The sequence below is a fragment of the Myodes glareolus genome, chromosome 25 (assembly GCF_982192425.1).
Source record: "Myodes glareolus chromosome 25, mMyoGla1.1, whole genome shotgun sequence".
Classification (NCBI taxonomy): Eukaryota; Metazoa; Chordata; class Mammalia; order Rodentia; family Cricetidae; genus Myodes; species Myodes glareolus.
This window is the reverse complement of record NC_142050.1, coordinates 22,217,114-22,239,118: the sequence shown is the minus strand read 5'-3', so window position 1 is coordinate 22,239,118 and position 22,005 is coordinate 22,217,114. Positions and strand designations below refer to the sequence as shown.

Genomic DNA, 22,005 nt, shown 5'->3' with positions numbered 1-22,005 from the left:
TCCATAACTTCAACACAGGAAAAAAAAAATTTCAGAACAAGCCAAGATGGTTCAGAGTTGGAGAATTTATTAAAGATATTTCACTGCAGGGTTTAAGCGTGAAGGTTAGGGGAAAGAGAGGCGCTTGGGGGTCAAATAAGCTGCACCTAACAGCATGGGCACAGACTCTGGAGCAGAATCCTAACTGTCTTACCATTTGCCACATATACCATTTTTGTGGCTTTCAAGTTACACTTCAAAAGGCTGCCAAAGAACACTTATTTCCTTTTCTCTCTCTTTTTAAGTGAGATTATAGAATGGTTTCAGAGATATATTGGATGGAATTATAGTCTGACAAAAAAGAAGCAGGAGCCAGTAGGATTGCATAAAGGGGTTCATTCAGTGTGTGAGCTTTCTCTACATAAGGGTGTTCTGGCGAGATTCTTAGGCCGGTAGGCGTGGAGCTGGGCGGGCGGGCAGAAAGGCTGTAAGCAGTTTGAATTGTACTGGAATCCTTGCTTCTCACCCAAAAGACGACATCTGAGAGGCAAGGGGCTCCTTTTCTCTCTCATGTCCCTGCCCTTCCCCTGCCTTTCTATCCTACCTGAAAGTGAGCAGCAGCTGACTTTGGCGAAATGCAGCTCTAGAGCTCGGAAGAGACTGCACAGATGCGGCTGCATGCTGTGCCTGCAAGGCGGAAACGGCAAGGAGCCGGCTGAGACGATGACGCAAGCCAGTCTCATCAGACAGAATCCAGTAGCTCTCAAATTAGTTACTCCATGTGAATTTTTTGGTGCCATTTTGGATATTTCAGTAATTCCTGATGTTGTAGCTTAAACCACACGCATAGTGATTAAAACCAAACCCAACCGTGTCCTGCTTCCCCCTTCACTAGAGACAGGTCACCGATCCCTGCTGATTGACGATGCTCAATCTTTTTCTCTTTTTGCTTACAGTAAAAATCGTACTTGTTTCTGCAGCCCAGGAGATCATAATGCCTTTTAGAGTTGATGCTCCGTTTAGATTCCTCAAGGAGCACTTTGCACGCCTATTACGTATCCCGCATTATGTACTGCAAATAACACATGCAGGTAAGTGTGAAGGCTAATACATTTATCAAGACTCTGCTGGTTTTAACAGAAATTATTGAAGACTTTTGATTTTAAAACTATCTTACATTTACACAATGGAGTACTACACAGCAGAAAAAAATAACGACATCTTGAATTTTGCAGGAAAATGGATGGGGCTAGAAAACATTATTTTGAGTGAGGTAACCCAGACACAGAAAGACAATTATCACAGGTACTCACTCATAAGTGGTCTTTAAACATAAAACAAAGAAAATCAGCCCACAAATCACAATCCCAGAGAACTTAGATAACAATGAGGACCCTAAGAGAAACATACATAGATCTAATCTACATGGGAAGTAGAAAAAGACAAGCTCTCTTGAGTAAATTGGGAGCATGGGGACCTTGGGAGAGGAGGGGAGAGACAGGGAGGGGAGCAGAGAATTATGTAGAGCTCAATAAAAACAAAACAAAACAAAACAACAAAAAACTATCTTAAATATTTACTATTCACTATTACAATGTGGTTATACATTAGTTCATTCAACATATTTCTGTAAATGTTTTAGTCTACATCCTTTGGATAAAACTCTACATTCTCAGAATCACGAAGCATGGTTTGTGCCCTCAAGTCATTTACAGACCAGCAGGGAAGGATTGCACGGGGGTGGTTGCCACGTACCACGGAGTACCACGGAGGTGTTTTCAGGACCATTATTCACTCAGACTTGAATATTACAGAGAAAGGAACATGGGTGGCTACAGGGGGTTTCAGTCAATTGAGCAATAAGTTTCAAACGGATGGGTACACTTGGTGAGCTTTTGAGTGAGTGGAGGGGAAATAAGACTGGATGAAAATGGGCGATGAAGAAGACAGAGCACAACTATCGTTTCTGAGTTTTCTATACATTAAGGAAATTTTCACAATGTAAAATTTACTTCCATTTTGTGGAAGTTGTTGAGACTCTCTACTTAAGTTATTCAGCCTCACGTGGTAATTAGACAAACTCTTTGTGACTGGATAGTCTACTAGGTTAGCATAGCTGTTATGTTTATATTGGACACATATAAACAAATCCTGTTTTCACTAAAAGTTTTTTTTGTATTGACTTATAAAGATGCTATAACAAGTTTCCAGAGAGTAAATTTAGTTCTAAATTAAAAATTAAAAGCCTAGGTGTGGTATGATGGCACAACAGGTCCAAGTACATGATACCAGGTCTTCAAAACGACGTGAGCTCTGTTCTTGGGACCAGATGGTGGAAGGAGAGAGCTGACTTCCTCAGGCTGTCCTCTGTCGCTCCTGGGCCACGACGTGCACACACATGGGTGCATGCAAATATACACACAATGAATAAAGAAGTGAAAAAAAATGTCCATAAAAAATGAACACCAAACGTTAGGATGTATTGAAATGACCAATTAAGGTTGATTGGGCAGACCAAGCTGAAGTATAGAGTGATTACCAACAACAATGATGATGACGATCACAATGGTTGAGTCCTTAGCATGCGTTAATACTTCTATAAGATATTCTGCTTATTTCATCGTTTAATTTACACAGCAACTCTTTGAGGGAGCTATATACTATTACTATTTGGAAAATAAACTCAGTGAACTCCTATGAAGTCGATGTGGTAAGAAGTGACTGAGTTCGAAACGTATGATACCAAAGAGGGAAGTTTAAACTGTAGGATATTAGCTCAAATGTGAAGTTTAAAATCGGAGGCCACAGAGGGCTCGGAGATAAGGTAAAGGATAGTGATACCGAGGAACTCTGTCCTTGGTATTCTGTGGCCGATCATTCTTCTTTAGAGTTACCAGTACATCTTCTGGGTAGCAAGTTCATGTCAGCAGCAAAGAGAAAAAGGTGAGATTCTGTGCCAACCAACCATCCTGAAAAATGGGTGCTTTCTCTCAGCAGGAGAACTGTAGCTCAAGTGTGATGGGTCTGCGCCCACTCTAGAAAAGAACGTAGGAATGAAGAGAGCTCAGGGAACTTGAGCTAATTTTCCAAGGCTGCTGTAATGATTAATATAATTTAGAGTAACAAAGTAAATTTCCTTTACAATTCCGGAGGGTGGAGGTCCCATGTCATTTTCAGTGGGACCAAGTTAAGATGTCTGTGGTCCTGCTCTCTACCTGGGGTATCTGGAGGGAAATCCTCTTGCTTAATATTCCTGCTTCTAGAGTTGCAGGCCTGGCATTGAGTGTTTCCTTGGTTGTTCATCCATTTCCAAAGGCACACACATTTAGACAGATCTTAGTGCGGGAGAATTGTCTGTATTCTGTCAATCATGTTTTAAATAAATGCTGATTGTCCAGGCAGGAAGTATAGATGGGTCACCCAGACAGGAAGTAGAGGTGGGGCGATGAGAACAGTATTCTGGGAAGCAGGAAGCTCCCTCCGCCATTCCTGCCCAGACCACAGAAAAGCAAGATGTAACCTGCCCCGCTAGAAAAGGTACTGAGCCACATGACTAACATAGATAAGAATAATGAGTTAATATAAGTTACAAGAGATAATAAGACTGAGCTAATGGGCCAATAAGTTTATAATCTTACAGAGCCCTCTCTATGATTTTCTTTGGGGCTTGCCAGCTGTGGGGTATCAGGTGGGACAGAAACCCCAACAAGCTGGCCCTTCATGTTTCAAGATCTCACCTAGCTTCTGTCACATCGCCTTTCCTCTGAGTCAAGTCTTTCTTTACCATTCTCTAGCAAGGGCATATGTGACTCAGGACACAGCTATATAGTGAGGATTAGCTCTCCATTTCAAGTCCTTGCTCAAGTCTGCAGTCATTGTTGCTCTGGAAGATTAGGTCCTAAGGATGAGGATGTGGCCTCCTCTTGATGTCACTGTTCAACCTGTCACAAGGAGATTCATTCAACCAGGAGTCTGCTGATTTGACTAGACCACCTAGGAAGCAAGAACCAGACTCCTCCTTGCCACTGCCGGCTTACAGATGTGAGTGCATTCCGGGAACGTGAAGCCAAATCCTCATGCTGTGCAGTAGGCACATTACCAACTGGACTGTTCTCAGTCCTTTGTTGTATTTTTATATCCCATAAACCAGGAAAATATTAGCTGCTTAACTGAGTACACCAGTGTTCGTGCCCAGCAGGGAGGAATGAGTACGAGTTGAAGCAATGTTAACAGGAGCATGAAGTGATGTCTAGTGAAGCTTGACTCCATCTGACATTCATTGCATATGACTCTGTTGGAAGAAGAAGCAAGGGAGTGATTCCTCAGAATTCTAAGCCAACTCTTTTCTACACTGGAGGGTGGGTTGGCTAGCGCGGGGATCTGCTTGCTTGCTATTCCAGTTCCTAGAGAGACAGATCACGCTGCGACCATTTGGACATGACCTGTGTAGTCCTTTCAGAAGAGTAAACAGAAAATGGTACGTGATTCTGCTCATACTAGAGGATGGCTTTATTTTCAAGTGTTTATATAATTTAAATATTTATATTTTTATGTTTATATATTCCGAAGGATTGGTAAGTAGCTCCATTTATAATGCTGCATTACTTCTTAATAAATACACTAACTATTCCTATTATGGAGTTTTGTTTCTTTTCATTTTATTATACCTACTTATGGGACACAGGATGATTATGGGATGCATCTACACTGTGCAGAGTTAATCGCGTAATTCACATCTCCATCTCCTAGCCAGAGTCTCACACTGTAACCCAGCCTAGAAGTCACTATATAGCTTAGGTTGTACTTGAACTCTTAGGATCACAGGTTAGTGATCCTTCTGCCTCAGCAGCCTCTCCCTTGCTAAGATTACGACCATGGGCCACCATGACTGAATTTATTTCTCATTGATATATAATCACATGCATATTTATGTCATATGGCATGATGCTTCAACAAGATGTAAAATATGAACCAATTAGAGCAAGATAATTAAAATTTCCATCCCTTTACCTCTTTTCTAGTTACGTATACAAAATATTAAATTGTTTTAAACTACAGTCACTGTCTTGTGGACTTTTCTGTACTAACATTATAAAATGAGGTCGAAATCACTAATACTGCATCTAGTAATTTACTGACATGTGATCCTACAAGCATCTTTGATATTTTCCATTTCCTTAAAGTAGGAATGCCTGCCTGCTTACTGTATATAATGGTGACTATAGTTAACAGCAGGTATTATATACTTGAAAATTACTAAGACAGTAAAATATGTGTGTGAGGTATTGGATTTATTCACTTGATTTAACCATTTCATAGCCTGGGCACATGTTGATCGAAACATCATGTGGTACAACTTAAACATACACAATTTTCTCAATTTAAAGTAAATATGAACAGAAACGACCATTGCTTCACCATAAAACATCTCAACACTTTCATTTTCTCAGGAATAATCGTTGGGAACAATGAGAGTCTAATACAATATGGAATTAAACCACGAGAAATTGTCCAGTTGGAGATATTTTCCACACATCCTGAGCAATATCCAGTCAGAAGAGTGGAAGGCTTGAGCGAGGGCTCCAAGATCATCACTGTCACCGTCCAGACTGGTGAGTCCTCTGCTGTCTCTGCAGACAGCATTTCAGAGCGTCCTTACGTTGAACTTTCCTTTCAGTGTTGGTTTTCTTCTCCTCAGGCACCGATCGCTACGAGGAGGTAGCTGTTGAGATAGTAAAATCTGACTTCCACAAACCATTTCTTGGTGGATTTAGACATAAAATAACAGGAGTAGAATACCACAATGCTGGAACACAAACTGTACCCAAAAAGATTCATAAGAAGTCCTCTCTCTTCTGTAGGGACACCCAGGTAATGTTTTTATTGTCCTGTTTATGTGGGTGACATTATATAATCAACAATTGTATACTGTATGACTCCCTCCAAATTTTCTAATTGTGTCACAACCTGAACAACTTTGGGATTGACCTTACTGGGGTGACAGGTAATGAAGAAAAGACAGAAAAGTGGAGTTCTGGTGGTGCATCATACGCTCTGATGGAGATTCACCAGCTGCCCGGAAACTTGGTCATGTATTATATACCATGGAACACAGAATCCTCTGTGGAAGGAGAAGGTTGTTTGTTATATACGGCTGAAGAAGGAGTCAGCTAATCTGTAGGGGTCTCCTGGGGAGCAGTGTCAGGCTGCAGTCACCTGGGAGGAGGAAGCTGTGGTGAATGTTTGCTGCACACACTGTCCAAATCATTACTTTGACCAAGGGAAGGCCCTGCGTCTGCCCTGGGGAAGGTTTTGTCATTTCTGTGGGTCTGAGACCTTGGGTCCTTGGCATGGCTGTGCTCATGTGCAATACATCCTCATTCAGGACTTTATCTACACCTGCATCATTATTTGTATGACAAGTAATGTAACAAAGAAAGAGTAATGTAAACACATAGAAACACCCTTTTCACTTACAGACGTTTGGAAGATTTTCTTTACAATAGGAATTATGCAGTAGGTGCTTATTTTTAATGCTTTTATTTTAGACAGCTTTTCAGAGGAAAAAGATGCAGCAGACTGCAAACACAACATCCACTCAGATGAATGCAATTGGTGTGTATGTATCAAACATGACCGATAAACTTCTCAAGCCGGGAAGATACTTTACAGCAGCAGAGTTCCATGCTCGACGGCTGAACGCGGTAATCTAGTGTTCACTGGGGTCGGACCCGGAAAATTAGATGTATAAGCCTGTTCTTCTCTGTGCATTTTCCCAAGCCATGGCAACTCGAGGCAGAGCAGCATGAATAGCGTTCTAGGGCTCCTAAGCACAGTCATCCTGAGTATTTTTCCATATAAATAACCAGACTCCATATCAATAACCAGAATTAAAAATTTTGCTAATTCTCCCTATTGCCCAAGGACTGTCCTTAGGTGTTTTTGTGTAGACTTTAGCCGTTTTTAGACTTTTCAACTCTTCTGTCCCTTACTGGTTTCCCTTATGCCAGTACAGTCAAATGGGGGCTTCTATGACGAATTGAAGTCAAGTATGGCATGGCAGTTTAACTTCTCTGATACTTATGTAATCTCTCCAATATTTTAGTGTTTGGATGATTTATCTTTTTTTCATCATTTAACTTCCAGCCTAATTGATCTCTTATAGATAACTTAGAAAAGTATCTATCATCTATCATCATTTGGGTATAAGTCAAATATCTATCTATCTATCTATCTATCTATCTATCTATCTATCTATCTATCTATCTATCTATCTATCTATCTATTTTCCAGTACAAGGCATGGTCTGTCTCTTGTTGGGCAAGTCTTAAATCCAATTAGAAGGCTCTTGGTTGCCACCAATTTATGTGTGCTGTTATTGCACTCTTGGGGTTGTCATAGCATGTTTCTCATTGTTGTGATTCATAGGCCTGTCTGGGTAGGATTGTTGGTTATTTCCCTTCTTTGGAAGCTAGTATGATGCCTCTTGGTACCATAAAAGCTAGGCTGCAGGGAGAGAGCTTTCAGGTCAGTTTCAGCTCAGGGGTCTTTGGATCCCGTTTCTGTACTGTATAATGTCTTCAGCAAAAGCGGTGTACTCTCCACCTCTGGATGGTAACCAAGGGCAATCACAACTCGAAAAGATCATATTGAGTTAGGTAACTTACATCCAGAAGACAAACGTATGTTCTCTTTCATTGGAAACCCCCAGCTCCAGAACTTCAGATGTGAGGACATTGTCTGCAGTAACTGCAGAGAGAGTAAATTGGGACTGTTGGCAGTGCGGTGGGAATGGAGAACCGTAAGAGGGGCATACCAGGGTACAGCTTTTCTGATCAGGGAAATGGGAAAGGGGGGAATTCTGTGGAGGGGGTGAGAGGTAAATACTGAAGGAGGTAGGAGGAGGCTAAAGAGGAATATGAAGATGCAAATGATCTGATAAGAAGGGAAAGAGGAGGCTCCCTAGACGCAGGGAGGTAACACAGGAGGAGGGAAATGGCTAAAATAACAATATGAATGTATGAAAAAGCCCCAAGGGATCGTCTTATTAACCATTTGCCTTTAAAAATACTCTAATGGATGCCATTCTCTGCACAAATATAAGTATATAGTCTTAATGACTTTTTCTCATCGGGATTGATGGTGCTCCCTGTAAGAGCCAAAGAGCACTGAACAACCCTTACCCAGTACGAGACAGGAGAAGCCCTCTGTTGAGTTATTGCTGTCCAAGGCTGTCCAAGAGATTCCCAAAACATGCAGCCTACTGATGTTGCCTGGTTTTTTTACGTAAGAGGGGGAGAGTTTTTATATCATTTTAAAAGCTTCTTTTGGAGCCTTCATGAGTTTAACAAGTTCAAAAGCAGCCCTTACTAATACATATCCTACTTACTTATTTTTAATTTCAAAATGTACTTTCTTTTAATATTGACTCTTTTAGACTGTCAGCTTCCCCTTTACTCTGATGATATTATGTCTAGGGTCATCTTATTGTTATTGTGTTTATGTTAGTGAAAAGGTTCAGAAACTCTAACTTTGGAATCCAGTGAAGGGCATGTTGCGGTGTTGGACCTATGTTCCTCACCAGCTCACAGGTGGCACCTAGGAATGCATACTGGTGGAAATTTCCAGATACCATGAATACTATTAGTCTGAGCACTACTCTGTTAACTGCTTTTACAAGTGATTCTCCACACAAAAGTACATTGATTTTGGTGTTCCAAGAGGGACCTTCTAGTTTTTGGGGAGAGGGGTTTAAAAAATGGTCAATTATTCTTTGGCGTATACTCAAAGGAAATTCGGATGTGACCAGATGGATTAAAACAGAGAATAAAAGAATATTTTTCTCCTTGCTCTCCAAGGTTAATTATTCCAGGGGACAATTAATTTCACAGCGTCTTTAACTGTGAGGAATCACCTGTGCTCATGTTCAGGAAGGCCATGGAGACTCTATTGGGTAGACATTATCTAGTGCAAATCTACATGAAGGTCTACACAGTGAAAAATTCTCCTCCGTGTTTCCAAATACAATAATGGTCTTGCCGAGTGCTTTTCAACCTTCCTAATGGTGTGACCTTTTAATACAGCTCCTCATGTTGTGGTTACCCCCGCCATAAAATTATTTCATTGCTACATTATAACTGTAATTTTGCTACTGTTTTGAATAATAGTGTAAATGTCTGATATGTGACTCAAGGGGTTAAGACTCACAGGTTGAGAACCATGAGCTCTAACCTGTTTTTCATTATATATACATGTCCCTCCTTGCTACATGTTCCAAAAATCAAATTTTGTTGTAAATATGTGTATGAACTGGTAGCCACTCTATAAGCTAGGGACAATTAGGTTTTTTTTAACTGCTGTAAAGTTTATTGAAATAGTCTTTGGCTAAGCACTTCCTATACCTACTGCTATTGTATAAAGAATGGTTAATTGCTTAACACTAGACAGCAAGGAAATAGCAGAAGGAAGATTTACAATAACTTTATAGTGTCTGTGCTCTTTTTAAAAATTATTTATTTTACATCCCAACTGCAGCCTTGCCTCCCTCCTCTTCTCCCTCTCCTCCCTCTACTCCCTCTCCCTCCTCCACCATCCCTCTGCCCCCACCCCAATCCACAATCCTTCTTATTCTCTCAGAAAGGGGCAGGGCTCCCATGAGCATCAACAAAGCATGGCATATCAAGATGCTACAAGACCGAGCACCTCCCCTTGTATTCACACTGGGCAAGGCAATTTAGCATGAGGATTCCCAAGAACTAGCCAAAGTATCAAGACAGCTCTACTCTCTTTGCTAGAAGTTTCACAAATAGACCAAATTCACAACTGTCGCATACATAAAGGGGGCCAAGGCAGTCCTATGCAGGTTCCCTATTGTTGATCCAGACTCTGTGAGCTCCCACAAATGAGGTTATCCATGTCTAAGGATTTCCCCCCTATGTCCCTGATTCCCTGATTCCTACAATCCCTTCTTACTTTCCTCAGCAGGACTCCCTGAGCTCAGCCCCATGTTTGGCTATGGATCTCTTAATCTGCCTCCATCAGTCACTGGATGAAGGCTCTCCACTGACAATGAGGGTAGTCAGCAATCTGATCCCAGGGGATGGTCAGTTCAGGCTATGCATTCACTGCTGTCAGGAGTCTTAGCTGAGGCCATCTTTATAGATCTGTGGGTGTTTCCCTTCATCAGATTTCTACCCAACGTCATAAATAAAGTCCACCTTTCTAGTCATCTTTCTCAGCACTCTCCCCCTTCACCCACCCTCAACATGATCCCTCAAGATTCCATGCCTGCCCACCCCCAATCCTGCTAGGAGATCTCCTCTATTTCCCTTTCCTTTGTAGATCCATGCATCCCCCAGTTGGGTCCTCCTTGTTAGCTAGCCTCTCTGGGTCTGTGGATTGTAGCATGAATATCTTTTAATTTACAGCTAATATCCACTTGTAAGTGAGGACATACCCTATTTGTCTCTCTGGGTATGGGTTACCTCTCTCAGGATGTTTTTTTTCTTTCTAATTCCATCCATTTGCTTTCAACTATTCTGATATTATTGTGTTTACCAGCTAAGTAATACCCTATTGTACAAATGTACCACATTTCCTTTATCCATTCTTCATTTGAGGAATATTGAGGTTGTTTCCAGGTTCTGACTATTAAAATCAAGCTGCTCTGAACATAGTTGAGCAAGTGTCCTTGTGGCGAATTGAGCATTCTTTGGGTATATGCCCAGGAGTGGTATATCTGGGTCTTGAGGTAGACCAATTCCCAATTTTCTGAGAAACTGTCATATTGCTTTCCAAAGTGGCTTGTACAAGTTTGCACTTCCACCAGCAATGGATGAATATTTCTCTTGCTCCACATTCTCACTGGCAAGAACTGTCACCTGTGGGTTTTTTTTCTATCTTAGATATTCTGATAAGTAAGATTCAGTCTCAAAGTCATTTTGGTTCGCATTTCCCTAATGGCTAAGTATGATGAAAATTTCTTTAAGCGTTTCTCTGCCATTTGAGATTCTTCTGTTGAGAATTCTCTGCTTAGGTCAGTATCTCATTTTAAAAATTAGCTTATTTGGTTTGTTGATGTCTAGTTTCTTGAGTTCTTCATTTATATTGGAGATCAGACCTCTATTGGATGTGGGGTTGGTGAAGATCTTTTTCTATTCTGTAGGTTGCCTTTTTGTCCCACGGACAGTGTCTTTTGCCTTAGAGAAGTGCTTCAGTTTTATGAGGTCCCATTTATTAATTCTCAATCTTAATATCTGTGTGGTGTGGGAGAATTATCCTTATTCTGTCAATCATGTTTTAAATAAATGCTGATTGGCCAGGCAGGAAGTATAGGCAGGAAAACCAGACAGGAAGTAGAGGTGGAGCAAAGAGAACAGAAGTATTCTGGGAAGCAAGAAGCTCCCTCCGCCATTTCTGCCCAGATCACCGAGAAGCAAGATATAAGCTGCCCAGCTGTGAAAGGTACTGAGATATGTGACTAACATAGATGAGAATAATGGGTTAATATAAACGACAAGAGTTAATAAAAAGCCTGAGTTAATGGTCCAATCAGTTTATAATCTTATGAAATCCTCTGTGTGATTTTCTTTGGGGCTTGTCAGCTTGTTGGGGTACCGGGCAGGACAGAAACTTCATGTTACATCTGTGCTATTGGTGGAAGTTGTCTCATATCCCAATGTGTTCAAGGTGATTACCTGCTTTCTCTTTGCTTAAGTTCAGTGTAACTGGATTTATGTTGAGGTCTTTGATCCACTTGGACTCTTGAGTTTTGTGCAGAATGATAAATATGAATCAATTTCCATTCCTCTACATACCTACATTCAGTTATGCCAGTACCATTTGTTGAAGATGCTCTCTTTTTTTCCCATTGGATAGCATTCTGGTTTGTTTTCTGTCAAAAATCAAGTGTCTATAGGAGTGTGGATTTATGCCTGAATCTTTGATTTGATTCCACGTACTAGCATGTCTGTTTTATGCTGATACTCTATGTTTTTTTTGTCACTATAGCTCTGTAGTGGCGCTTGAGATCAGGGATGGTGAGATCTCCACCAGTTCTTTTATTGTACAGGTTAGTTTTAGCTAGCCTGGATTTTTCATTTTTTCATATGAAGTTGAGTATTGTTCTTTCAAGCTCTGTAAAGAATTGTGTTGGAATTTAGATAGGGATTGCTTTTGGTAAGATGGCCCTTTTTTACTGTTAATTCTAGTGTTCCGTGTGCATAAGGGATCTTTCCATCTTGTGATATTTTATCCAATTTCTTTCTTTGAAGACTTGAAGTTCTTGTCTAACAGGCTTTTCACTTTCTTGGTTACAGTTACCCCAAGATATTTTATATTGACTGTGGCTATTGGGACGTATTTTGTTTCTCTGATTTCTATCTCAGCCCTTTTATCATTTGTGTATTGAGTTAATCTCATATTCAGCCACACTAGAGGTGTTTATGAGCTATAGGAGTTCCTTGGTAGAATTTTTGGGGTCACTAATACATACTATCATATCACTGGCAAATAGTGGAAATTTGACTTCTTTTCAATTTGTATCCCCTTGATCTTCTTTTGTTGTCTTATTGCTCTATCTAGAACCTCAAGTACTATACCGAATAGATATGGAGAGAGTAGACAGCTTTGTCTTGTTTTTCATTCTAGTGGAATCACTTTGAGTTTCTCTCCATTTAATTTGATGCTGGCAGTAATCTTGCTGTATGTTGCTTTTATTGTATTTAAATATGTTCCTTGTATTCCTGATCTCTTCAAGACTTTTTTTTATCATGAAAAGATGTTGGATTTTGTCAAAGGCTTTATCAACACCTAAGGGAATGATCTTGTGTTTTCTTTCTTTTAGTTTGTTAATATGGTAGATTTCATTGACAGATTTTCATATGTTGAACCATCCCTGCATCTCTGGAATGAAGCCCACTTAATCATGGTAGATGATCTTTTTGATGTGTTCTTGCATTCGGTTTGCCAGTATTTTATTGAGTATTTTTTGCATTAAAGTTCATGAGGGAAATTGGTCTGTAATTCTCTATCTTTGTTGAGTCCTTGTGTGGTTTGGGTATCAGGGTAACTGTGGCCTCATAGAATGATTTTGTCAGTGTTCCTTCTGTTTCTATTTTGTGGAATAATTTGAGAAGTGGACTAATTTTGGGAATAATTTGAGGTATTAGTTCTTTTTTTGAAAGTCTGGTAGAATTTTGCACTGAAATCATCTGGCCCTGGGTTAATATTGGTTAGGAGACATTTAATGACTGCTTCTGTTTCCCTAGATGTTAGAGGTCTGTTTAAATTGTTCATCTAATCTTGGTTTAATTTTGTTCGGTGGTATCTATCAAGAAATTTGTCCATCTCTTTTAGATTTTCCAATTTTGTGGACTACAAGATTTTGAAGCATGATCTAATGATTATCTGAATTTCCTTAGTGTCAGTTTTTACGTTCCCCCTTTTCATTTCTGATTTTGTTAATTTGGATATTTTCTCTGTGTCTTTTAGTTAGTTTGGACAAGGGTTTGTCTGTTCTTTGATTATTTGTCTTGTTCTCTTTGTTTTTATTTTACTGATTTTTTTTACCCTCAGATTGATTATTTCCTGCCATCTACTCCTCTTGGCTGGGTTTGTTTCTTTTTGCCCTAAAGCTTTTAGGTGTTCTGTTAGCTAGTATGAAATTTTTCCAAATTTTTTATGAAGGCACTTAGTGCTATGAACTTTCCTCTTATCACTGCTCTCATTGTGTCTAATTAGTTTGGGTATGTGTGTATTTATTTGCACTGAATTCTAGAAAGTCTTTAATTTCATTATTTCTTTCTTGACCCAGTGGTAATCCAGTTGAGTTGTTCAGTTTCCACGAGTTGGTAGGCTTTCTGTAGTTTGTGTTATTGTTGAACTCCAACTTTAATCCTGGTGATCTGATAAGATATAGGTGTTATTCCATTTTTTTGTTACTTGTTAAGACTTGCTTTGTGACAGAATATGTGGTCAATTCTGGAGAAAGTTCCACGAGGTTTTGAGAAGGTATATGGTTTGGTATTTGGGTGAAATGTCTTATAAATAACTGTTAGGTTCATTTGAGTCATAACTGTTATTTCCTTTATTTCTTTTTAGGTTCATTTGAGTCATAACTGTTATTTCCTTTATTTCTTTTTAAATTTCTGTCTAGCAGACATGTCCATTGGTGTGAGTGAGAAGTCTTCCACAATTAAGGTGTGGAGTTTGATAGTGATTTTAGCTTTAGTTTTGTTTGGTGTCTAGATATTCAGAACGGAGATATCATCTTGGAGGATTTTCCTTTGATGGATATGAAATATCCTTCTCCATTTCTTTTGATTAATTTTGGATTGAAGTATATTTGTAAGACATTAGGATAGCCACACCATCATGCTTTTTTGGTCTATTTGATTGGAAAATCTTTTTGAAACCCTTTATTCTGAGGTAATGTCTGTCTTTGAGGTTGAGGTGCATTTCTTGTAGCCAACAGAAGGATGGATCCTGTTTCCATGTCCACTGTGCTACTCTGTATCTTTTTGTTGGCAGATTGAGCCCATTGATATTGAGAGATTTCTTTTCTCTTTTTTTTAATTTTCATTTTTCCTCTACATTTCTCTCTGCTCCCCTCCCTGCCTCTCTCCTCCCTCTTTGACCCTCTCCCAAGGTCCCCATGCTCCCAATTTACTCAGGAGATCTTGTATTTTTCTACTTCCCATGTAGATTAGATCTATGTATGTCTCTCTTAGGTCCTCATCTTTGTTTAAGTTCCCTGGGATTGTGGTTTGTAGGCTGGTTTTCTTTGCTTTCTGTTTAAAAATCACATACGAGTGAGTACATGTGATACTTGTCTTTCTGTGTCTGGGTTACCTCACTTAAAATAATGTTTTCTAGCTCCATCCAGGTCTTCAGTTTGGTTCCATTAGTCCTCCTGTCTGTTCTTATGCCAATACCAAACTGTTTTCAGTGCTGTAGTTCTGTGGTAGAGTTTAAAGTCAGGGATTGTGATGCCTCCAGAAGTTTTTTTTTTTTATTGTACAGAAGTGTTTAGGCTATCCTGGTTTTTTTGCTTTTCCATATGAAGTTGAGTACTGTTCTTTCGAGTTCTGTGAAAAATTTTGCTGGGATTTTTAATGGGCATTGCACTGAATCTGTAGATTGCTTTTGGTAAGATTACCATTTTTACTAAGTTAATTCTGCCTACCCAAAGCATGGGAGATAGTTTTACTTTCTGTATTTGGGGCATAAATGTTCTTCAATTTTTTTTTCTTCAAAAATTTAAAGTTCTTCTCATACAAGTCTTCCACTTGTTTGGTTAGAGTTACTCCAAGTTATTTTATGCTACTTGTGGCTATTGTGAAGGGTGTTGTTTCTCTGATTTATTCCCCAACCCTTTTATCATCTGTGTACAGGAGGGCTACTGATTTTTTGAGTCAATCTTGTATCCTGCTACATTACTGAAAGTGTTTATGAGTTGTAGAAGTTCCTTGGTAACATTTTTGGGATCGCTTATGTAAACTATCATATCATCAGCAAATAGTGAGAATTTGATTTCTTTTTCAACTTGTATCCCCTTGATCTCCCTTTGGTGTCTTATTGTTCTAGCTAAAACCTCAAGAACTACATTGAATAGATATGGAGAGAATGGGCATCTTTGTCTTGTTTCTTATTTCAATGGAATCGCTGGGAGTTTCTCTTTATTTAGTTTGATGTTAGCTGTTGACTTGCTGTATATTGCCTTTATTATGTTTAGTTATGTTCCTAGTATCCCCGCTCTCTCCAAGACCTTTATCATGAAGGGATGTTGTATTTTGTCAAAAGCTTTTTTGCCATCTAATGAGATCATCATGTGGTTTTTGTTTTTCAGTTTGTTTATATGTGGATTACATTGACAGATTTTTGTATGTTGAACCATCCCTGCATCTCTGGGATGAAGCTGACTTGATCATGGTGAATGATGGTTCTGATGTGTTCTTGGATTAGATTTGCAGTATTTTATTTAGTATTTTTGCAACAATGTTCATGAGTGAGATTGGTCTGTAATTCTCTTTTTTAGTAATGTCTTTTTGTGGTTTGGGTATCAGGATAATTGTAGTATCATAAAATGAGTTTGCCAATGTTCCTTCCATTTCTATCATGTGGAATAATTAGAGGAGTATTGTGGTATTAGTTCTCCTTTAAAAGTCTTGTAGAATTCTGAGCTGAAACCATATGGTCCTGGACTTTTTTCGTTGGGAGATTTTTGATAACTGTTTCTATTTCTTCAGTAGTTATAGGTCTGTTTAATTGGCTTATCTGGTCTTGATTTAATTTTGGTAAATGATATTTATTCAGAAAGTTGTCCATTTTCTTTAAGTTTTCCAATTTTATGGAGTACAGGTGTTTGAAATATGACCTGATGATTTTCTGTATTTCTTCCATGTCTGCTGTTATGTCCCCCTTTTCATTTTTGATTTTTGTTAATTTGATATTCTTTCTCTACCTTTATTTTGGATAAAGGTTTGTCTATTTTGTTGATTTTCTCGAAGAACCAACTCTTTGTCTCATCGATTCTTTGTATTGGTTTCTTTGTTTCTATTTTGTTAATTTCAGCTCTCAATTTGAATATTTCCTGTCATCTAGTTCTCTTAGGTGAGTTTTCTTTTTTTTTGTTCTAAAGTTCTCAAATGTTTTGTTTAATTCACTAGTGTGAGATTTTTTCAGCTTCTTTATGTAGGCATTTACTGGTATGAACTTTCCTCTTAACATTACTTTCATTGTGTCCCATAAATTTGGGTACTTTGTGTGGTCATTTTCATTGAATTTTAGGAAGTCTTTAATTTCTCCCTTTATTTATTCCTTGACCCATTAATGATTCATATGAGCATTGTTTAATTTCTATATGTCTGTGAGTTTTCTGGAATTAGTATTGCTGTTGACTTCTAGTTTTAAACTATGGTGATCTGATAAGGTACGTTGGGTTATTCCAATTTTTCTGTATATGTTGATGTTTGTTTTCTTACTGAGTACGAGGCCAATTTTTGAGAAGGTTCCACGAGGGGCTGAGAAGAAGGTGTATTCTTTTCTGTTTGAATGGAATATTCTATATATATATGTCTGTTAAGTCCATTTGAGTCAGAACATCTGTTAGTTCTCTTATTTCTCTGTTCATTTTTTTTTTGTCTGACTGACCTGTCCAGTGGTGAGAGAGGAGTGTTGAAGTCTCCCACTATTAGTGTGTGGGATTTAATGCATGATTTAAGCATTAGAAGTGTTTCTTTTACAGATGAGGGTGCCCTTGTATTTGGGGCATAAATGTTCAGTATTGAGATTCCCTCTTGATGGATTTTTCCTGTGACTTATATGAAATGACATTCTTTGTCTCTTTTGATTGATTTTAGCTTGAAGTCTATTTTGCTTGATATTAGGATAGCTACACCCACTTGTTTCTTAGGTCCATTGATTGAAATATTTTTTCCCAACCCTTTACTCAGAGATGATGTCTGTCTTTGAGGTTGAAATGTGTTTCTTGTATGCAGAAGTAGGATGGATTCTGTTTTCATTTCCAATCTGTTAGCCTGTGCCTCTTTATAGATGAGTTGAGTTCATGTACACTAAGGGATATTAATGACCAGCAATTGCTATCTCTTGTTAATTTAGTTTTCACTGTTGGTGTTGTTAATTTGTGCATTTTCTCCTTCTTTGGGATTTGCTGCTATTAGACCATCAATTGTCTGTGTTTTTGTTGGTGTAACCAACTTCCTTGGGTTGGAGTTCTCCTTCTAGTAGTTTCTGTAAGGCTGGGTTTGTGGCTAGGTATTGGTGCGGTCTAGTGGAATATCTTGTTATGTTCTTCTGTGGTGATTCAAAGTTTTGCTGGGTATAGAGGTCTGGGTTGTCATTCATGGTCTCTTAATGTCTGTATAAAGCTTGACCATGACCTTCTGGCTTTTATTGTCTCCAATGAGAAGTCAGGTGTAATTCTGATAGGTCTACCTTTATATGTTACTTGTCCTTTTTTCTTTGTAGCTCTTAATATTCTTCCTTTACTCTGTATGTTTAGTGATTTGATTATTATGGGGCGAGAGGATTTATTTTTGGATCCAGTCTATTTGGTGTTTTGTAAGCTTCTTGTGTCTTTATAGGCATATCTTTCTTTAGGTAAGGAAAGTTTTCTTCTATGATTTTGTTAAATATATTTTCTGTGCTTTTGAGATGAACTTCTCCTTCTTATATACCTGTTATTCTAAGATTTGGCCTTTTCATGGTGTCCCATATTTCCTGTATATTTTATGTTAAGCTTTTCTTAGATTTAATGTTTTCTTTAACTGATGAGTCTATTTCCTCTGTTGTATCTTCAGTACTTGAGAGTCTCTCTTCCATCTCTTGTATTCTGCTGTTCATGCATGCGTTTGTGGTTCCTGATCATTTTCTCAGGATTTCTGTTTTGATAATTCCCTCTGATTGTGTTTTCTTTACTGTCTCTATTTTAGTTTTCAAGTCTTGAATAGTTTCTTTCATATATTTGATTGCTTTTTCTTGGTTTTCTTTAAGGGATTTGTTGATGTCTTCCAATTTTTTGTCTTTTCCTCCATTTCTTTGAGGGAATTTCTCATTTCATCTTTAAGAGTTTCAAACTTTCTCTTGAAGTTATTTTTTAGGTCATTTTCTTCTGCTTCATCTATATTTGGTTGTTCAAGTCTTGCTGTTGTAGGGTCTTTAGGTTTTACTGGTATTGTGTTGCTCTTTGTGGTGTTGCATGTGTTCTTACCTTTTTAACTCATCCTTTCCCCTTTGGGGCTGTTTGAGATTCTGATGATTAATTTTTTTAATCTTTCAGGTGCCAGTAAATCCAAAGCTCAGATGGTTGTTCCTTGTGGTACAGTCAGTGTCACTGTTCTAGTTACCCCATCGGTGTACCTGGGGATAGCTCAGTGCTCCTGGAGATAGCTCAGCGCTCCTGGGCTTTGCTCTGCTCCTTTCAAGTTTGCTGTCTCAGGCCTACTTTGGCCTAGGTTACTGGCTTTGCCCTGTTTATGTAAATCCTGGTCTGGATCCCTTCCTGCAGAAGTCCCTGGCTTGGAGTTGGTCCTGCAAAGATTTCTGGCTCTGAACTACTGGTTTGGAGTTCCCAGACTCAGGTGCTCCTAGAACCACAGAGGACCTGGCTCAGGCTTACTACCTCCGAGGGCCCAGACTCATGCTTGGACCTGCAGAGGTTCCAGGTTCCTGCCTATTCCCTTTGATGTCCCAATCCAATGCCTGGAACCACAGAGGTCCTGGCTCAGGCCTAGTTCATGGGAGGTCCTAGACTCATGCTCAAACCCACAGGGGCTCTTGCTTAATACTACTCCCTTGAAGGTCCCAGTGAGTGGCTCTGGCTCACTCACTCAGTGGTTACTCCCCTGTACCTGTTCTGGTGGAGTTTGCTGTCTGTGGACCAGGTCTCTGGCTCAATCCTTGTCTGCCAGTGTTCCAGGACTGGATTGGCTCCTGGCTTCCACTCCCACGGAGCTTGCTTCCTTAGGTCCACTCCAACCTAGATAGCTGGTTCAATCCTACTCCTGTGGAATTTGTTGCCTCAATCCTGCTCTGGTTAAAGGTAGAATTCATTGCCTCAGGCCTACTTTAGTTTAGGTTACTCACTTTGATCTTTTTCTGTAAATCCTGGTCTGATTCCACTCCTGCAGAAGTCCCTGACGTGGAGTTGGTCCTGCAAAGGTCTCTGGCTCCTGTCTACTGCCTTGGAGTTCCCGGGCTCGGGTGTGCCCACAACCACAGAGGACCTGACTCAGGTTTTCTCCCTCAGAGGTCCCAGACTCATGCTCTGATACTGAGAGATTTTGATAACTGGTGATTGTTAATTCCTGTTATTGTTGTTGTGCCTCTGAGTGTGTGTTTCATTCTTGTGTTGGAATATCTATTGCATGTGTTTTATGAATGCAGTTAACTTCTTTGAGTTGGGGTTTTCCTTCTGATACCTTCTATAGACTTTAGTTTATAGATAGATATCAATTAAATTTGACTTTAGCATAAAATATCTTGTTTCCTACCTCTATGGTGATTGAAACTTTTGCTAGCATTCATGGTATCTTAAAGTTTGCAGAAGGTCTGTTCAGTATCTTCTGGTTTTTAGAGTCTCCATTGAGAAGTCAGGTGCAATTCTGATAGTTCTTCCTTTATATATTACTTGTCCTCTTTCCTTTGCAGTTTTTAATATTCTTTCTTTGTTCTGTATGTTTAGTGTTTTGATTATTATGTAGCAAGGGGTTTTTATTGTTTTCATAGTTTTATAGTGCTATATATTTTTCTCCACTCTTCTCCCTTTCTCCACCTTCCTCTTCTAACCTCTCACAGGATCCCCACTCTCCAAATTTACTCAGGGAATTTTGTGTTTTTCTACTCCCCATGTAGATTAGCTCCATGTATATCTCTTTTAGGGTCCTCTTTATTTTCTATGTTTTCTGGAACTGTGAATTGTAGGCTGGGTTTTCTTTGCTTTATGTCTAAAAGCCACTTATGAGTGAATACATATTACATTTGTCTTTCTCAATCTGGCTTACCTCACTCAATATGATGTTTTGTAGATTCATCCATTTGCACGTGAATTTCAAGTTGTCATTGTTTTTTTTCTGCTGTGTAGTACTCCATTGTGTAAATGTACCTCATCTTCTTTATTCATTGCTTGGTTGAGGAGCATTTAGCTTGTTTCCAGGTTCTGGCTATGACAAATTGTGCTGCTATGAACATAGTTGAGCACATGTCCTTGTAGCACGATTGAACATCCTTTGGGTACATACCCCAAAGTGGCACATATATAAATAATGGCACATTATTAATAGATTTTACATTGCTGTGCCTAATAATGTCTCAGAGAGAATTAAAACCAGACTGCCAGTATTGCTTTGTTGTAGAATTTAAATGGAAACAATGGTTGTTGCCTTTTTCTATGTCTGGTTAACCAGTCAGAGACACTTCATTTCCTTTTGATTTAAACGCAGGTGATAGTGATACAGACACGCTACCGGCAATGGCATGCTAAGCGCTATGTGGACAGCTTAAGACAACAAAAGAAAAAGAGGTTAGAGTGGGAAGAAGAGCAAGAGCTCAAGAAGATCAGAGAGAAGGAAGAATGGCTGCAAATGGACTACTACCGCAGGCACAACCCTAAGACGAATGAGGACTTTGAGCTGCTCTACAACGCCCTAGAACGTAAGTCCCGGAGGAGCTTTACAGGAAGGATAGGCTTGGTGAGGACTAAAGACACTGTTGTTGTGGGGGCTGTCTTAGGACTCTAGGTTAGGAATTACATTTCACCCTGGGTGCCCTGCAACTCACTATGTAGAGTAGACTGGTCTCTGAGGTCCATCTGGCTCCCCACTGGGATTAAATATGTGCTCTACTATACCCAGCAAATGTGATATAGTTAAATAAAATTGCAAGGGTTTTAAATAACAGCAGATGAGTATATGGCTGTGAGAACTATGGAGTTTTATAGTGTGTTGTGGCTTCAGTGTATCAATGCTTCAGCCACATAAGTTAAAATGATAGCTCATCTGATTGTGTGATGTTTTAGACAACTTGTAAATTATCACGGCAGAATAAAAAAAATAGAAGTTTCTGTCATGGAAAACTTATTTCACTTTTTACATTTAAAATTATTAATTAAAAAATTAGAATAATTTTAAAATTCTTTATATTTGGAGGGGGTGCTCTCTTTACAAGATTAGTGTGTTTTGCCACTTTTCTATTTAATACAAGTTTTTCAGATCATCTTCCCAACTGTGCCTTGTAATTGCTGCCCTCTTGTGGTTCAGAGTGACAATTGTATGGCTTGAACTACAATTCATAATCCCAAACTGTTGTTTTTTTTTTTAAAGACATTCTTTCCTTAGTAATAAGACAGAGTGATACTTATTTAAGAAGATAAACATTATTGTCTAAAACACATCAGGCACGACTGTCTCCCATTGACACTTGATGCTGTATCATTCTTTTCGTAGCAGAATGGTAGGGCTTCCACTTACCAGAATTTCCAGGAATGCCCTTACCTGGAGAATGTTGTTT

The 22,005-nt window shown here is 39.0% G+C and overlaps 1 protein-coding gene across 1 annotated transcript in view; it reads left to right on the top strand.

Moving 5' to 3' along the window:
- Positions 1–22,005, top strand: part of Iqub (IQ motif and ubiquitin domain containing) — a 64,736-nt gene that overhangs the window by 5,638 nt on the left and 37,093 nt on the right. The window contains exons 3-7 of the mRNA XM_087901713.1: positions 936–1,070; positions 5,430–5,591; positions 5,678–5,850; positions 6,528–6,683; positions 20,940–21,150. Of these exons, the coding sequence (XP_087757839.1) occupies positions 936–1,070; positions 5,430–5,591; positions 5,678–5,850; positions 6,528–6,683; positions 20,940–21,150 (837 nt within the window). The remainder of the gene's footprint in view (positions 1–935; positions 1,071–5,429; positions 5,592–5,677; positions 5,851–6,527; positions 6,684–20,939; positions 21,151–22,005) is intronic.